Genomic DNA, 17,420 nt, shown 5'->3' with positions numbered 1-17,420 from the left:
TTTAATTTTTCAAAATTATATAAACTGACTGCTCACATCTAATTTAACTCAATAAAATTGATAATTTTATGTATATTTATGATCAAAGAATTAAATTTTCGAGAATAAAATAAATTTATTCAAATGAAGTTTGAAAGGATAAGGAACAATAGTACATGCTGGAAACAAAGGCGGCAAAGAAAAGACGGCAAAAGTAGGAAAAAGTAGTTTTAAAAAACTTTGGGACGATTCTATGTAGAGTGTGGGTCGGAGTCAATTCGGGTCCAACTCAATATTCGCCCCCACAAAAAAGAACTCCCTTTAATTTTATTTGGTGTAGAACACCCTTTTATTTGCTACTTCTCTGAGTTACCTTCCCAGCTCAAAATTCGTTGCAAAAGAGAGAGGAAGAGGGAAAAAAAAAAGAAGAGAGAGAGAGAGAGAAGGCTACTTCTTTGTGATATTTTTTTCATTTGGGTTTCTGGGTTTTGTTTAAGAAATGAAAGGAGGAGGGAGGAAAAGGGTAGTACAGAGTGAGGAAGGAGGAGGGGGTGGTGAGAAAGAGAAGAAAAGAGGAGGGAGTGGCGGACAAACAGTGGAAAGTGAAGGACTTAGGGAGAGAAAGAGGGAAGAAGAAGGAGAAGAAGAGGAGGAAGAGGATGAAGAAGATGAAGAAGAAGGAGGAGAAGAAGAAGAAGGGAAAGAAGAAGAAAATGATTATGGAAAAGAGGAAGAAAGGACTAAGCTTGATGATGGGTTCTTTGAGATTGAAGCTATTCGTCGTAAAAGGGTTAGAAAGGTTGGATCTTTTTTTAATTTTTTAGGTTAATTTTCTCTTGAACCAAACAGATGGGACAAAGGGGAAATGGGTTCCTTTGTATCCAAAGTTTAGGCTTTTTGACTTCTTTTTTGGGTTTTTTAGTATCATTTATTTGCTTTATTTATTTATTCTCGAATTTGAGTGTTTGTGATGGAAATGGAGAAACTTTAGGAAATGAGACAATTATAATATGCCATTCATTGCTTTCCTTTTTTGGGGTGGTAGGAATTTTTTTTAACTTTTAGGTTTAATTTTCACTCTATTTTATTTAATTATGAGTGTTTTTGTGTATAATATAGGGCCAGCTTCAGTATCTCATCAAATGGTGAGTACCCTCTCTCTATCTCTTTAATACTTTTTTTTTTAAAACGGTATGAGTTGTTAGCTTACTTAAGAAATGGTAATTCAAATTATTGATTTTGGGTGATTTTTATCATGTTTTGAAGGCGTGGATGGCCAGAAACTTCAAATACATGGGAGCCATTGGAGAATCTCCTGTCTTGTTCTGATGTTATAGATGCATTTGAGGAAAGGTAAGATTCCTTGATTTCCTTAGCATATTGCTCAAAGCTTCCTCGGCTTTGTATGGTTGCTAGGTAAAAGAAAAGAATATTTTCCCTGTTAATAATGTGTTGATTCATTATTCTTGTTTCATATCCTTTAGACTAGCTTTTTCATCGAGTAGCCAAAGCAGGCTTCATTGTTAAGTTATTGATTGGTGTTATAATCTATTTGAGTGGCAAGTAGTTGAATTAGTTTAAGTCTTATTGAACTATTTGGTTGAGTTGTGCCTTCATTGCCTTTCACTTCTCCTCAACTTTCTAGGCAAATAGGGTGTACAAAACCAGTTTGTCTTTTCCATATCAACATGTCTTTAATTTCCTTTGTATTTGAAGCTTGAGTTCGGGGAAGCACAATCGAAAGCGCAAACGCAAGTATGGTGGTCCTCATATACAGTCCAAGAAGAAGCAGCTGCGTTCCTCCATTGCTACATATAATGCCACTGGTCTTGTTGTTGATAAGTCTTCCATGGTTCCTTTTGACATTTCAGATATTGCCGATCTTTCTGCCGCAAGTCCAGTTACAGTGCCAGCACATGAGGGAGTGAGTAATGGAAATGTCAACAATCTTAAAAAACCTAAGAGGGTTAAGGAGAATGGATCTACAAATGGTTCAAAGCAAATTGATGAAAGGAAGGATGAAAATGATTATGATACCAAGCTTAGTGAGCTAAAAGGAGCAATATCTTCCAATGGGATCAATGCCGATAAGCTTGCTATGCGGTTCCAAGGAGGCAAGATTTCTGAAGGTGATGGCCTTGCTAATGGGCTACCAAAGGTTGATCAAGTGGAATCCGTTCAGAGTGATCGTCGCACAGGGGCTAAAAGAAGGAAGTCTGGTTCTGTGAAGAGGTTTAAACAAGATCTATCTTCCTCTGGATCTAATTTGACTCAAAATGCTACATCAAATATCCATGTTGGCAATGGAATTACAGATGCACAGATAGGAATTGAAAATCTTGGTTTAACAGCTAATGGTTTGAGTCATGGGCCCCTGATTGATAATTCTGTAAATGTACCTGTCATAACCAAGATCCTCAAACCTGTGGGCTTTTCAGCTTCTGTATCAGACAACAATCAAGATGTGTCAGTAACCTTCTTGGCAATCAGGTTTGTTTTCAAACTCTAATGCAGCCATCATTTTATATGAAAATAATTCTCTATGCTTCTATCTTCCAAACAAAAGCTAAAATAGAATCTACTATTGTGGTAAGTGTGCAACTTTTTACAGGACAAACAAGAAGAGAAAACTTTTGCATTTAATGAATCTCGCAACCACTTTTCCAACATATGCCATGATATTAGGTTCCATAACTATCTGAGCTAATGATGTGTTTTCTTATGTTGTTATGATTGTTTTTCTTTTCTATCTAGAAGTACATGCAATGCAAATAACTTTCAAAACAGTCTGTATATAATTGCTTACCTTTGTACCTTAATTTGCTGATTTATATCATCTTGAAATTATATCTATATATTGCTTAATACTTTTTTAGGCAGAAACTTCTAACCTTCTATGATATTGTACATTAAGATCATGAAAAAATTTAATTGTTCTACAAAAGTTATGAAGTTTGTAGTTTGGCTGACTGAGAAAAGTATTTTGGCTTCCTCTTGGTGGTAGGTATTATTGGATGGGAGTGTGGTACTTTCTTGTGTAAATTATTATGGGATGTATTAACACTTAATGTACGTTCATATTGCTCTTTAGAGCTTTAGTTGTTGTTGCAGCATTTTACTTTATTTGTGCCTGTATTTGACCATAGTGTTTAAAAGAACGTAAAGGAAAAAAAATGTTCTACATGAATTTCTGGCTTGACTTTAGTTTAAAATTTGGGAGAATGTACTACACTTCATTAAGAATTATGGGCTGCTTCTGTTTCCATGTGTAATTTTCAATGGAAAGTGTACATTCTTCATGGTTGACAATTGAAAGATCTTTTCCAAGAGAATGGTAACTTTATGGTGACTTGAAATTAAAGTCCTGATCGGTGAGCAGGTAGCTGCTTTGGACATGACAAGGATGATATGAAAATGTAGCGTGCTTTTATGGATTTCAGCTGTAGAGCGTGACAGATAGGAAATTGCACTTTTGGGGCCTTTTATTGAAAAATTAGTGATTGTTAATTATTTAAGAATTGATAGTGGAAAATTTTCTCAAACTTTGATAGTTATGATTCTTATTTCTTTTATATGTTTTATACAGCATGTGTGGACTTGTTTTATAGGAATCAAATTGCAAATTTAGCTATTGCGTTGGTCCAAGGGTAGCCTGATGGTAATCTTAATTCTTACCTAAATATGATGGTGTTGAGTGTATAAATGACCCAATTAAGACTTATCTTTTTGGCTGTAGGAGAATTTTACACATTGGTAAATTTAAGATGAAGCTTTTCTTGCTCCTGAGAATTGTATATTGGATTTGAAATTGATGTTGGTATCAAAGTGAGTGGTGGGCTCTGAAAAAGGAGCTGTTTTTGTGATATGAACTGTTAGAATAGTGCAATTTCTGGGTTTTGCTTTTAATTTTAATTGGAAGATAAGCTTGCTGATCTTTGATGTGATTGTGTTGTTTGAGAGTGCTCAAATTGATGCTGCACTTGAAGTTTCCATTGTCGATGATAAATTTTGTTTGGTGCATTTTTTGACAGGTCTGATGGAAAAGAGGTTATGGTGGACAACAGATATCTTAAAGCTAACAATCCACTTCTGGTAATTGATCATTGTCTTGCCTGACCTTTTTCCTAGTCAATTAACATTGGCTCTAACAGCTAACACTTCTTGCACTTCTTGTCTCTTTTTCTTCTGTGCCAGTTGATCAACTTCTACGAGCAACATCTTAAGTATAGTCCTCCATCTTGATCACTGAGGCTTAGTTAGAGTGTTGGTGTAGCTAGAGCCAGCCATATTTGTTTTGTTTTGTATACGTGTTGTAACTTAGTTGCACGAGATAGATCAGGATAGTATGTGCTGTCTCAGTTTCGTACTGCCATGCGGAGTGATGTAGCTGTAGATCTCTCACTCTCTCTCTTGCTATGTATGTATGATTAGATAGCTGTATCCTGCCATTAGTGTGTGTTAATTGGATATTTAACACGGTTAGAAGTAGTGAAGTTTTGTCTGACAAAGTTCAATGAAGCCTAACATTTTTTGGCCTGAATGAAGCTTACATGAGTTACATCTTTTTCTGTCTCTCCACCTACACCACACGAGGAGCTTGGCATGGCGTCCTGGTGATGAAATCTATTTTGCATATTTGGTTCCGAACGCATGTCCTTGTACCTGTGACTTGTTTATTTTTCACGGAATTTGCTAGCATATTTGCTTGCCATGGCAGTGTTTCATCCTTGCGATCGTATAGGAATATTGCACTGTTCTAAACTTGCACTGTATGGAATCTTTTCAGTCTATGCTACATTTGTGGCTAACTAAGCTGTATTTATATATTTTTAGTGAATTGTTTGTGCATTACCCGATTTAGGATTTGGTCAAACGAAACTTGAACTTTCATGTGATTATTAACCAAAAAAAAAAAAGGATTATCAAATTGTTTGAATTCCATTACAACAAACTTTTCTACTCTCACGGTAAAGAAGATTGCGCTTTGCATTTCAAAATCCCAGAACAAAAAGAAGCGGAGGGCCATCTCCATTAGTACAATCTCTAATGGTGGGAGTCTTAGGATCGGTGATCTTTGGTCCTACTCTGCTGTCTATTCTAGAGTTAGTTTGCCTTGTTTCAAGCAGGAGGCTCTGATAGTGGCAGTTTTTATGTAGTGATAGTGCTTGTACTTCTTTACCATTGGTCCTTGTGCAGCAGCTTTCAACGTTCTTCCTACTCTACGTTTGTTTAGCTCTCCTCTTCAGCAAGCAGGTAGCTCTGCCATTGAAGATGGGTTTGGATGGGGAACTCTACTTTTAGTTGTGCTCTTCTTAGTTCTGTATAATTTTTTGGTGAGTTTGAGCCTTGCTTCTCCCATCTGAAACTGTCTCTGGAGCATTGCGGTTGTTTGCTTGTGTTTGTGTGTAAAGCACAATAAAGACATGTGTAAACTAAAACTTGCCAACAGCTGTGTGAGCTGTTCGTAAAGTAATGGATTTTTCATTTTAATGATCAGGAAATTTATTGTTCTTTATTTCCCCTTCCTTTTGCATGGACGAAGTTTGGTGCTTGATTTGTCATTGATCTAAGCATGTTGTAAGTCTGAGGATTCAAAACCAAGTTAAACAAAATATAAAGCATTGCTGTCCTACTTAGCTTTTACCCTGTTGGTGTCAAAATATGTTAAGGGAAGCATTTGAAAGCAGCCAGGACAGTCTTCCGAGATCATGGCTTTGGACGTTGTCGAAAAATTGAAGAAATAAAATGAAAGGCGGGGCTGAAAATGGATATGAGGTTGAAGTTAAGATAAGGACAAAGATGAAAAAACCAGCGGGGAAGCAACAACTGAAAGCATTCTCATCAACGTTTATATTGCAGAAAATTTCGATATATTACATCAATAAGAACACAACCCAAAACCACACATAAAATTATTACTATTACAGTACAGATGGAATAAGTTGCAGTCTTATTTCAGTGTACGATAAAATTCAACAGATAAAGAAAAACAAGGTCAGATTCAGAGAATATTTTCAGGGGGAATCATTGTTTTGAAATTTGTCAGTTGCCATTTAGTCATGCTTGTCTCGTGATATGTAGTGATGAGAAAATTGAAGTAGCCAGACTAAGAACTGTTCGTTGGCTGAATGTGAGGAAAATTCAATATATGAGACCTTTCGTTGGCTGTATTCTACAATTTAGCAGAGAGAACACATGCACTGAGAACATTTAATAAAATTGACTGATCAGTTTTAAGAACTTCATAAATTGAGAAGCCATTCCCAAATTCAGGAATCAACTCAGAAAATGGTAATTTCTACTTAAAATCATACACCAAAGAATGCACCAAAAGATTCAACAACTGAAAAACTAAATTTCTAGTACAGAGAGCAAAAAAGTTATACAGGATTTAGCATTTTCAATGATGCAAGACTAACCGGAACATGAAACTAGTTCTTTGGTATGTTCTTTCCAACAATCTTAGCTGGAGTTATACGTAGCAGATTTCCTGGCTTACCAGGGACAGCACCTTTGATCATCACAACTCGAAGTTCATTGTCAATTTTCACTATCTTGAGCTTTCGGATCTTTCTTTTGCATCCTCCCATCCTGCCAGGCATTTTCTTCCCCTTGTATACACGGCCAGGTGTTGTTCCAGCACCAATAGACCCCAACGCTCTATGACTCTTGGAACCATGGGTCATTGGACCTCGTTTAAAATTATGGCGCTTTATTCCACCTATGTAAAAATTAGGGAACAAAATTATGTTACATATTAAATTCCGCCAATGGGGAATTTGAATTGCCAAAACAGCAAGACCCACATCACGAGCAAAGGAAGTTCAAAATCTTTGAAGAAAGTCTTAGCATTTCTTATTAAAATGCTAAACACAAGGTAAAATGAGCCAAATAATATAATTAGAGAATATACCAACCAAAAAACATATATATATATATATATGTATATTTCTAGATACCCATTTGAACTTTGCAATTTGATCAACATAAGATTGTAAGTCAACAACACCAGCAAACATTTATGATCAAGTTATGATTCACACAAAAAAATTCACTTAAAATTGCATATAAGCATAATATGTTCTCATATAAAACACAGGGAAACTATTCACCAGAACCATGAAGCAGCAGCATCAACGGACAAGCAAAAGCTAATGCAGAACAATAGTAGCACTAATTTACAATCAAACAGCTGCAAGATTCAGCAATCAAGCAATGTGCTGCAACCAAACAATAATGACACCAAGATTGTATATCACAGAAGTGATTGCTGTATTAACTGCAGTAAATGCAAATACAATCTGCAAAATAAATCTTAGGAGCATTCTCAGCAACATGTTAAGAGAATGCAATCTCAAGGTCAACTCTAGGAGCTGTCTACAATCCTTATTTCTTGTAATTAGGATCTTAGTCTTTATGGTGTTATACTCTCCATTTATATGTAATCGGTGTATATATGTGTACAATCAATCAATAAAAATTAAGCTATTTCAACACCTCATTGCTCAAATCTTATAGGCTTTAGATTTGGAAGATCAAACTTTTGCTGATCCTCCAACATCTCCAATAAAACACAGGCAAAAACACAACTTTCATAGCAATATCCCTAGAACCATAACACAATACCATCAATTAATCATCACCTTCCAAATGCAACCAAAAAGAATTAAACAAAAAATCTAACCTTGAAATCCTTTCCCGATGGTAGTCCCAGAGACGTCAACAAGATCACCTTCCTTAAAATTCTCTTCAATAGCTAACTTCTGACCAACCTCAAACTCCTCCACAGTTGGCAACCTAAACTCTTGCAAATGCCTCATGGGAATAATACCACTTTTCTCCAAATGACCCAACTCAGGCTTTGTCAACTTCTTATCTCTAACTCTCCTATACCCAACTTGAACAGCATCATAGCCATCAGTAGCCGAGGTTTTAACTTGGGTCACTATATTTCCTTCTCTAAAACCAACGACAGTTACTGGAACAACTGTGCCATCAGTTTCAAAGTAAGTCATCATGCCAAGCTTTGTGCCCATTACTCCAATGCCTGCTTCCAAGCTCATTGAGACCACATGGGAAAATGACCTTTTTTGGGTGGTTTTGAAGGCAAAAGAAAACTGGGTTTTTGTGGGTTTTGAGAGAAAAGAAGATTTGAGGGAGAAAGGAGGAGACTTTTGGCAGCAATGGCCTAAGGAAGGGAGAGATAAGGAAGCAATTGGCATAGTATTTTCTGCGTTTGGTTCGGAAAAAAGTAAAGTAAGAAGAAAATAGGAGAGAAAAAACTCAGAAAAATGGAAACCTCATGCCCCCTTATCCTTTGTGGGAAAATTGGGAAGTGGGACGCAATCTAGTGCTGTTGGAAGCATGGGATAGTTCATAGGACCATTGGTTTTTGAAGAATTTTTTATTTCATTTTTATTTTTTGATTGCTTATCCTAACTTAATTACCTTTTAGATATTAATCAAAATTTTTTGATCGTTGCGTTTTAATTAAATCTTAATTCGTATATTTATATCATATAAAATATTAAAAATTTATAAATTTATATAATGTTTTAAATGAAAATTTTGTGTTACAATTTATATTAATATAAAAATATATAATATATATTTTTAATTTTATTAAATTTATATATAATAATTATTAAAATTTTAAATTATATTATTTTTATATTTATTTTTATATCATATTATTTTAAATTATCAAATCTAATTTTAATATTTAGTCAACTATATATATATATATATATATATATATATAAGAACATAAAAAGAGAAAAAGAAAGAGCGTTGAATAGTGAATATATTACTCTAGGACCTTTTTCATTTTTTTTTAAAAATAAAAATAAAAAGTCCCATAAAATGATACCTTATAAATATTTTTCAATAAAATCTAAAAGAACATAAAACATTAATAACGAATAATCATCAATGAATATAATTAAAACTGTTTCGAAGTGAGAAAAGTTCCGTTAGAATGATACCTTATAAATTGAGGTGCTCCAATGATATTTTCTCTTTCAAAGTTAGAGAAGAGAAAAAATAAAAGAGAAAAGAAAATAATGAACAATCACAAAAAATAATTTACAATAAATTAAAACAATCATGCTAAACATCACCAGTCACCTTCAAGCTATCCTAGGAATGGTTTTAAAGCGGCTTTGGAAATAGCTAATCCGATGAGGGAAGCCGGAACCGAATAAAACAGATTAAAGAAATTAAATGCAACAGCAACTTAATAATAAGCCTTCACCTTTTCAATTTCAGGTCCTAAATCAATCGAAAGGTTAGTAGGACTAATCCTCGCATCATTTCAAACTAAAACACCTTAGGGAAACATATTTGCAATTTTTTTGAACGAATTAACAGGACATAGCAGTTCACTCACAAGTTTCTTGCATCAATGAATTTGATCCTTTTCACCGACTTGTTATGACCATGACAAAACAGAAAGGCAGATAATGAATCAGTAAGATTGAACAAATAATGTCTCAATGAAACCAAACCATTCTACTACTTTATTCTATGCACTTTGACATAAAACTTGGACAAGAAGTGCAAATAAAGGAATTTGCATGCCTTTTTCTTCTCAGAGTAAGTGTTATGAGCAACTTACACTTTGAGTAGGGTTTGAAGTGAAGTCTTCAAGCTATATGACAACAAAAGCAACAAAGTTAATTAAGGCTGTTTTGAATTATACATAGGTATCAAATAAATTTATTGGAGCTTTTTTTTTTTTTTTTGTAAAGAATAATAAAATCATAAGGTAAAAATGAAAAATAAATAAAAAAGATAGCAAAAACATGTTGACCAAAGAGAGTTTAATTGCTTTTGGCCAAAACAACAAAGAGGGATAGCTTAATTGCTATTCTTTTGAGCCTTTGAATGTTATTTTTTTCAAATTTGGTATCTAAACTCATATTATTTTCTTTAATTTATTATTGAAAATTATATGAATTTTAAAATTTGTAATTGAATTTGTTTTGCTTGATATAAGATTTTTTTATTAAGTGTTAATTAATTGTTTGAAATACTAGCAATCAATTTGATAAAATGAGAAATTTTCATTAACTCAATACCCAAAATATCATTAAGAAATATTGTCATATTAATAGGAAAAAAAAAGAGTTTCCAGCTTCAGATTTCCCTTTTTCCGATTCTGCAAATTGTTTTGATCATTAAGCACTGCATTCCTAGCATTGAGGGATGCAAAAGCAAAAAAAATGTACATGATCATCCAAATTTTGAAAAAATAAAAAAATTTAAAGAAAAAAATTTTCCTGACACTCAAAATTTTTCAGGGCTTCAAAATTTTGTGTAATCACTTCATTCATTCAGCATCAGCCAACACTCAACACGCAATGTAATACATCAAGAGAGTAGTGTTAAGAGAGTTGTTCTTGATATCAGCAACGGAAGCTGATATAGTGTTAGAGAGTAGCCAAGTGTCGGAACCTTCCAGCTCTAGTTCCAGGCACCCTTTGGGTCTGGGTTCTGGCATTGTCCCTACCATCGAGAATGTGGTGTCGACTGTGAAGCTGGGTTGCGAGCTGGACCTCAAAGCCATTTCTCTTCATGCGTGAAATGCTGAATACAACCCCGAGAAGTTTGCTGCGGCATGATGAGTATAAGGTGCCCAAAACCACTGCTCTGATATTCTCTTTTGTCAATATATGGTTTGCTACATAGCCAAAACCGGGCAACAATTTGTAAGCATGGTCGGATCATTCAAAAGCTTGGTTTTGATGTTGAGTACAAAGATTTCAAGATTCAGAGCATAGTTGTCTCTTGTGATTTTACATACCCTTTCAGTCGTACACAGCTTGCGAATTCTCACAGCAAGTTTTCAATATTTGAGCCAGAGTTCTTTCCTGGATTGATTTATCAAATGAAACAACCCAAAATTATGGTTTGGTTTTTCCTTCCGGAGAGATTGCTATTGCTGAAGCTCAGAAGAGAAATGAAATTTTCAAAGCCTTTGAGAACATATATCCAGTTTTTATGTCTTTCAGGATGGACAAGCAAATGAGTTCTTGAAGAAGACCTGATAGGGTTCTTGGAGAAGAACACAGTAAATAAATTTTCAAACTCCATGGCAACAAAACTCTGGGTTAAGATTGCAGAATAACTGCTGTTTAGATACACTAAGCAGACAGCACTAACAGCAACTGAATGCTGCAGATGGATGTTACAAACTCTTCCCATTCTTTAACTTGTTGACTAAGCATTTTAATAGACATCATCTTTCTGTACTGAGACATTCATTTCAAATCCAAATTAGATGCCCAGGACACACTCTGTCAGAACATATACCACCCATGTGAATATAAAATACAATCTTGCTGTTATTCTATAAAACCAGCACTTTCCACTATGAAGCAAGAAGCATAGCTCTCTTGCCCATCAACACTGCTCATCTTGAGCCATCAGAACCCTGTGAAGGACGAATCTCCTCGGGAGCTGATGCATTACGCAAAGCTCTCCCCATCTGAATTGCAACAGAAGGGCATTGCCCGGTGCTTGCTGGAGCTGCATCCTCAGTAGCAGCTTTTAAGGCATTCTTTTTCTTCGCCTTCTGTGCCCAACCAACAAGGCCAGCTTGTATGTGCTCGTCAAATATTGCCTTCTTGAATGAGCTTCCCATCTTCAATTCCATAGGAAAGGCATGTAAATTGGAGTTCCAGATAAGGAATTGAAGTTTATGGTTACAAGAGACTCAACTAACCTGTGTGACAATGGCATAAAGTGGCAATGTGCTATAACTACATAGTACCTGAACGAAAACCCTGAAGGAACAAACAGAAAATAAAAAGCTTAGCAACACAATCATAATGCACATATAATAATATTGATAGAAGAGGAAAAATTTTAAAACCAACCAAAATCTAACAATAGCATAAAGGGATTGGTCATTGGATTTTACCCTATAACAAGTCTTGGAATGATATAACCAATTTGACCCATTATGCAGGAATCAAATCCAAACTGAACCTATAGATGATGAAGAAAGTATCATTATGTCATCACAATTACTATGTGGTTCATATGGCAAAATAGTGGTCTAAAATATAAGCTTACCCATATCCAAAAGAAAAATGCAATCTCAAAAGCATTTTGGAAGAGGATAAAATGGATCAAGAAGAGGATAATACGAGGCTTGTTGAACCAAAAGTGTTCATCTGATGGTTGAACCACTAATTCACCTTCAATAGCTACATGTTTCTCAGCAACCTCGTGAGCCAACTGGGTAATCACATGCTCGAGCTTGGTGCCCACAGCAAGTAGAAGCTGGAAAATAAATAAATAAATGCAAAAACAGAACAGGTAAGCAAAAAAGAACTTGTATATAAATAAAATTCTACATTGTGGACAGCTTTCTTTGATGCATGTAATGGGAGGACATGATCACTACCTTCTAATGTCAATGAATTTCTCATGTTACTGAGTTTCATTCTTTTGCATTTTATTATAGTACTATGAGGATCATTGTTGACAAAAATTGATCTTGACAAGTAGAATGAGATTCCGTCATCCCATTAATCGGTTTCTCAAAAGATTTAACAGAATATGGATCAGATTATTTGAAAATTTTTTAGCCTATTCAATTATCTCTTCCATTTTGGAATCACAGCAATTAGTTATATTTTGTGTAGGTAGATATGTTTTTAGTTTTGTTCATGTATATATGTGTGCATAAGAAACTGTACTAAAACTACTCACAATAAAAGGAATGAATGCTATCCAGAAATATGTATGCCAGCCTGCAGAAGAAAATTGAGAAAATGTCATCATTATACATGGTATATTAATGGTAGGTAGTATAATCTCAACAAAAACATCTATTACATGCCATAGAAGCCCAAAAAAAAAAAAGGTTCATATTATAAGAAACTGCCATCATTGTTATTTTTCATTCATTACATTGGAAAGATTAAAATATAACCTAAACTTTAGAAAAGAGAACAAATAATAATAGCACCACCAGACAACACAGTTCTATATTACCAACAATGTAGTCCCACATTAAATAGTTAGAAGTGCTATGAGTTGGCATAACACATGCAACCCTTTCTGAACTATTAAAAAGAAAATTCTTATCAGAAGAATAGCTTTTTTGACAAGATTGTGAACAGAATGAACATCAAAACATGATAATGCGAACAGCATAAGGCATCAAGATTAAGTTAATTGCCAATAATCAATGGTATCACATACCATTAACATTCAGCAACAAGAAGATGACCACAAATACCCAGAGATACCAACTGCAAATGAACAAATGAAACAATAAATCAAAAAGAATTATCATGTAAACATGATTTAAAGTCAGAACTTACAAATACCTATTTGATGTGTGCAAGAAAAGAAACCATATGACACATAAATCTTCACATATATACTCTCAAACATCACTTGCCTTATACCAACAACATGCTTAAAATCATCTTCTAAGGCTCGTATCATGTATTTGTGAAAATTAAACTTGGGATTCGATTTGCAATGTCTCTGCAATAAAAAAAGTAAATATTGGTAATTGGCTATGACAAGGAATGACATTACAACCATAACAAAGTTCTGCAAGACAGCCAGTTTTGCACAGAAAACTTACCATGATGAAACCCAGCCTTAGTGTCACGTAATCTGATTTGGTCACAGATGCATAGAATTGCTTAAAAAATGAATGCTGTAAGAAAACAACAGGAAAATGAAGAAGAAGATCAGAGTCATGGTTAGCAGAAGCAGACAAACTTCTGGTTTTGAAAAAAATGTTTGAGGCTCAATTAATATTGCTTCTTATTGGATGTCTTTAGTGTTCAAAATTATGAAAGAAAAGTGAGACCAGGGAGACAAAGATACCTGACAGAACTAAAAGCTTTTATTCTTTGAAGGTAACTAAACAGGGCAGGGGTAAAGATATTCATTGAAAGCAGAAACAAACCCAATTTAAGTATGACCTTCACTCGTACTCCCCGTCTTATGAGGCACAGCATTACTTCTTATTAAACTATAGTATTTCTTCCATTTTGTCCAATACCAAGTTAGAAAACTCTTGAGGAAAAATAATCCTTCCCTTGAGAATTGAAAAACATATTATAGGAGGATCAATCATAAACTTATCAACCAAAAGAGGCAGAAATGAGCGCAAGCATAAGCACAGACACATTTATCTAATAAGCATACCAAATTCCAAACAATGGCAAACCAAAAGGCAGGCCTATGCCCAATTGATATTTAACAAAATAGTTGCCATAAGACCATCAAGACAAAACCCCAACTCCACCCACAAAAAACAAAACCTAGGCCATGGACAAACAGTGCATATTTCTCATATATAAAGCAATTTCAAGGTCTACCTTTTCTCTGACATGCATATTTCATGCCAATTCTCACACATGACAGGCAAGGGAAGAGGGTGCATAAAAAAAAGAAAGAACAGTTTAGAATCAACCCTTTTGGCCTTTTCATTAAGTTCAATTGTTATAGATGTAAAAGGCAAAATTATTGTATCATAACTCATAAATGGAATAGCAGCTTACCAACCACCCTAGCAAAATAAAGTCTTTACCAATACCCAGAAAATGCTCTTTGATAAAAGTATGCTGATGGACATGAGTGACTTTTTTCAACACTGCACTAACAGAGTACAAAAATTAGAAGCACCAAAGACAAAAATGGACTAGCAGTAGCAGGTCACATTAGAGACATATACTGCATAGTCTATTGACTTTGAGATAAGGCTTCATTAAGTTTGCAGTCCCATTAACAATACCCTAGGGCAATACTTCTATAGGCCTTGAGCAAGATTCTGAACACGCATGTCCATGTGTGCACTGAATAATTAAATGATATCATGGAAAATAGTGAGCATTTAGATTGGTATTGATCCTTACTTTGCTGTGGATCATAATTCTCTTTTGCAATTGAATCTTCCCAATGTTTCCATTGACGTATCTACATCAACAAACAATGTCTTTTAATGAAAGGCAGAGAAAAAAAAATGATTGGAAAAGAAAATCAACTCTACCACATAGAAATAGTTGAAGAATAAGCAAATGAAACCTATTAGACTGCTTACCTTTAGCCCTCCAAAAGAAACTGTGAGAACACAGAATGTCACATGGACAATGGCCAGGACGAAGATAAAAATATGCAGATGATGTAGCGCTTCAACAGACAACAAGGGTACCTTACCCTGAAGCACAAAAATATGGAAATAAAAATGTCTGTCTTTAAAAGAAAAAGAAAAAAGAGCCAGAACCTGTATTACTCTACTCAATATGATACATGGGATTGTTTTGGAACCCTAGATGCATTTGATACACTATCGATGCCTCAGTTTAACCATCAGAACTATAATATTACTCTCATCAGGATTTCCTTTCTAACCATGACAATAGATACAATAATTCCTTGTTTTTCCTTATTTGAACATATAAAGCAAGAGTTATCGACAATAAAGCACACATAAGATTAACAACCATTGATTTGGTGATGGGCAACTATGTTACCTTCTCACTACAGTATCCCATCTGGGAAGACGTAGATGCTTCAGCCAGTAGGCGCCTGGTTCCCCCTGACAGGGTGAAAGCAAAATACTTTTGAAAATCTGATGTTGTAGAAGTACCACTGTTGTGTTCAATTTTACAAGGAAGCATGTGTGTTAATGCTTCCCTTGACATGCAGATTTTAGAAATTGCACCCTGAAATACTGTCAGCAACAGTGATATAAACCCCAACAGCATCAACTCTGTCGAAAAGAAAAAAACCCATTTCAAGGTTACAATTTGGAAAATAGCAAAAGAATTTCTCTATGGCAATACATTTAAAATCAAACAAATGAAAAATCGAGAGAAAAAAGAAATGGTTTACCTTCTTTGACTTTCAAAAGAGCCTCAAAGAGTGGTTTCTGTTGTTTCTTCTTCAAAACAGTCCCAAGATAATGAAGCAAACGCTCCATGGCCAAAGAGATGGCAACAATCACCGTGCAAACTGCTGCTATAACCCATGTTGGTGTGTACTCCAAGGTTGCCCCCTCTCCGCCTTCACCCATTTCTCACCAAAGCTTCTTTCTTTACCTTTCTTCCTTTTTTTTTTCTTGTCAAAAGTGTTTAACTATTATTGGTTTGGTTCTCTCCTAGGTTCTCAGGAGAGAAGAACCAAAGGCCAACAAATCTCGTTGACTTAAATTATCTATCAGTTTTTTAAAGTGATACTGGATTATAACAACAGTTTAATCAGATTTTTTAATATTAATATAATTTAACAAAGATATTATAATTGTTAGTTTTTGAAAGAGAACGACCTCTCTTTTGTTGGGTACTGTAATAATGAAATGTTTATGTGATGAGGTTTCATATGGTATGCATGTGACTTTTTTTCAACTCAAAATTATTACTTTTTTATAAAAAAAAATTGTATATTTTGTAATACTATAATATTTTAAGGATTTGTTTTTAGTTTTATTACATAACAACAAAGGGAACCTAAAGGGTCAAGAAAAACAAGAGAACCCACTGATAGCAATGGAGCAAAGGATTTGGTTCACTCAGATATAGGGTTGGGAGTTGATGATTGGGGTTAGATTTGATATTGAATAGATGAAAAATGGGTCATGGTTTGTTCTGACATTTGATTTTAAGTGATTTTTTGTTTTTTTTTTTATTTTTTTTCTCTTTCTTGCTTTTGAGATTCCATTTTTTGGTGGAATATTGTAGGAAATGAAGTCATGATAATGCTACATTTTGGGGTTTGTGAATAATTTATCAAACTTTTCAACATTTTCATTGTTTTTTCTTTTTTTTTTCATAATTTTTTATAATAAATAAATTAAAGTAGTAGTGAAAGATCTAGTGAAACCAACAAGGTGAACTGTAACTTTTCTTCACCTAAAAAATAATAATAATAATAATAAAGCAAGAAGAAGTTTATACAATATTTGTAACATGAAAAAGAAAAATGAAAAGAAAAGTTTACCCTTTTTCTCTTTCAATGAAACAAGATTTGGTACATTTGATTTCTTACAAATCTTTTTAATTGATGGTTGTTGGTATGATCTGGATCAGACACCTTTCCTATGAAGTTAAAGCCTTGAGAACATGAGAAGGCAAATCAATGTTGTGGCGCAGAAGTCAATGCTTTGTTCTTCTTTTTTGTATTGTCTTTTGTTTGTTTTTAAGGATTTTGCTTTGATCTTTTCTCTTTTGTTCTTGCTTTTACTTTTTGGAATATTTTGTGGCTTTTTTCATGGTTTTATCTGAGTACTATTTTATTATTGTACTAATCTTAAGACTTTTTCAACATGGCTCTAAATACAATTGATATTTAAACGAAACGCGTTTTACTCTGTTTATTATCGATACGCGTCTTACTCTATTTACCATGGGCAACAACGAATTAGGTAGGGATAAATATTTTTTTTTAGTGAATTTGATTTGATTTTA

At 34.2% G+C, this 17,420-nt stretch overlaps 3 protein-coding genes across 3 annotated transcripts; 1 reads left to right on the top strand and 2 right to left on the bottom strand.

The window, feature by feature from the left end:
* Positions 1 to 334: 334 nt before the first annotated feature.
* LOC111293770 (chromo domain-containing protein LHP1-like) lies at positions 335 to 4,830 on the top strand. Its single transcript, XM_022886699.2, has 6 exons — positions 335 to 778; positions 1,099 to 1,124; positions 1,246 to 1,332; positions 1,696 to 2,469; positions 4,011 to 4,071; positions 4,174 to 4,830. The coding sequence occupies exons 1-6, from the start codon at positions 479 to 481 to the stop codon at positions 4,219 to 4,221; spliced, it is 1,296 nt and encodes a 431-aa protein (XP_022742434.1). The 5' UTR covers positions 335 to 478; the 3' UTR covers positions 4,222 to 4,830.
* Positions 4,831 to 6,228: 1,398 nt separating this feature from the next.
* LOC111293771 (large ribosomal subunit protein uL3c-like) lies at positions 6,229 to 8,268 on the bottom strand. Its single transcript, XM_022886701.2, has 2 exons — positions 7,664 to 8,268; positions 6,229 to 6,700 (listed from the first exon to the last, which is right to left on the bottom strand). Exons 1-2 carry the CDS (start codon positions 8,199 to 8,201, stop codon positions 6,411 to 6,413), a joined length of 828 nt encoding a protein of 275 aa, XP_022742436.2. The 5' UTR covers positions 8,202 to 8,268; the 3' UTR covers positions 6,229 to 6,410.
* Positions 8,269 to 11,072: 2,804 nt separating this feature from the next.
* LOC111294434 (MLO-like protein 1) lies at positions 11,073 to 16,155 on the bottom strand. Its single transcript, XM_022887732.2, has 13 exons — positions 15,850 to 16,155; positions 15,489 to 15,727; positions 15,056 to 15,172; positions 14,871 to 14,931; positions 14,517 to 14,608; positions 13,589 to 13,663; positions 13,397 to 13,485; positions 13,195 to 13,244; positions 12,700 to 12,740; positions 12,058 to 12,267; positions 11,903 to 11,970; positions 11,705 to 11,765; positions 11,073 to 11,623 (listed from the first exon to the last, which is right to left on the bottom strand). The coding sequence occupies exons 1-13, from the start codon at positions 16,028 to 16,030 to the stop codon at positions 11,393 to 11,395; spliced, it is 1,515 nt and encodes a 504-aa protein (XP_022743467.2). The 5' UTR covers positions 16,031 to 16,155; the 3' UTR covers positions 11,073 to 11,392.
* Positions 16,156 to 17,420: the final 1,265 nt, after the last annotated feature.

Source organism: Durio zibethinus, chromosome 14 (assembly GCF_047325235.1).
Source record: "Durio zibethinus cultivar Kanyao isolate XHJ-2024 chromosome 14, ASM4732523v1, whole genome shotgun sequence".
NCBI classification, from domain to species: domain Eukaryota; kingdom Viridiplantae; phylum Streptophyta; class Magnoliopsida; order Malvales; family Malvaceae; genus Durio; species Durio zibethinus.
This window is presented reverse-complemented; position numbering and strand designations above follow the sequence as displayed.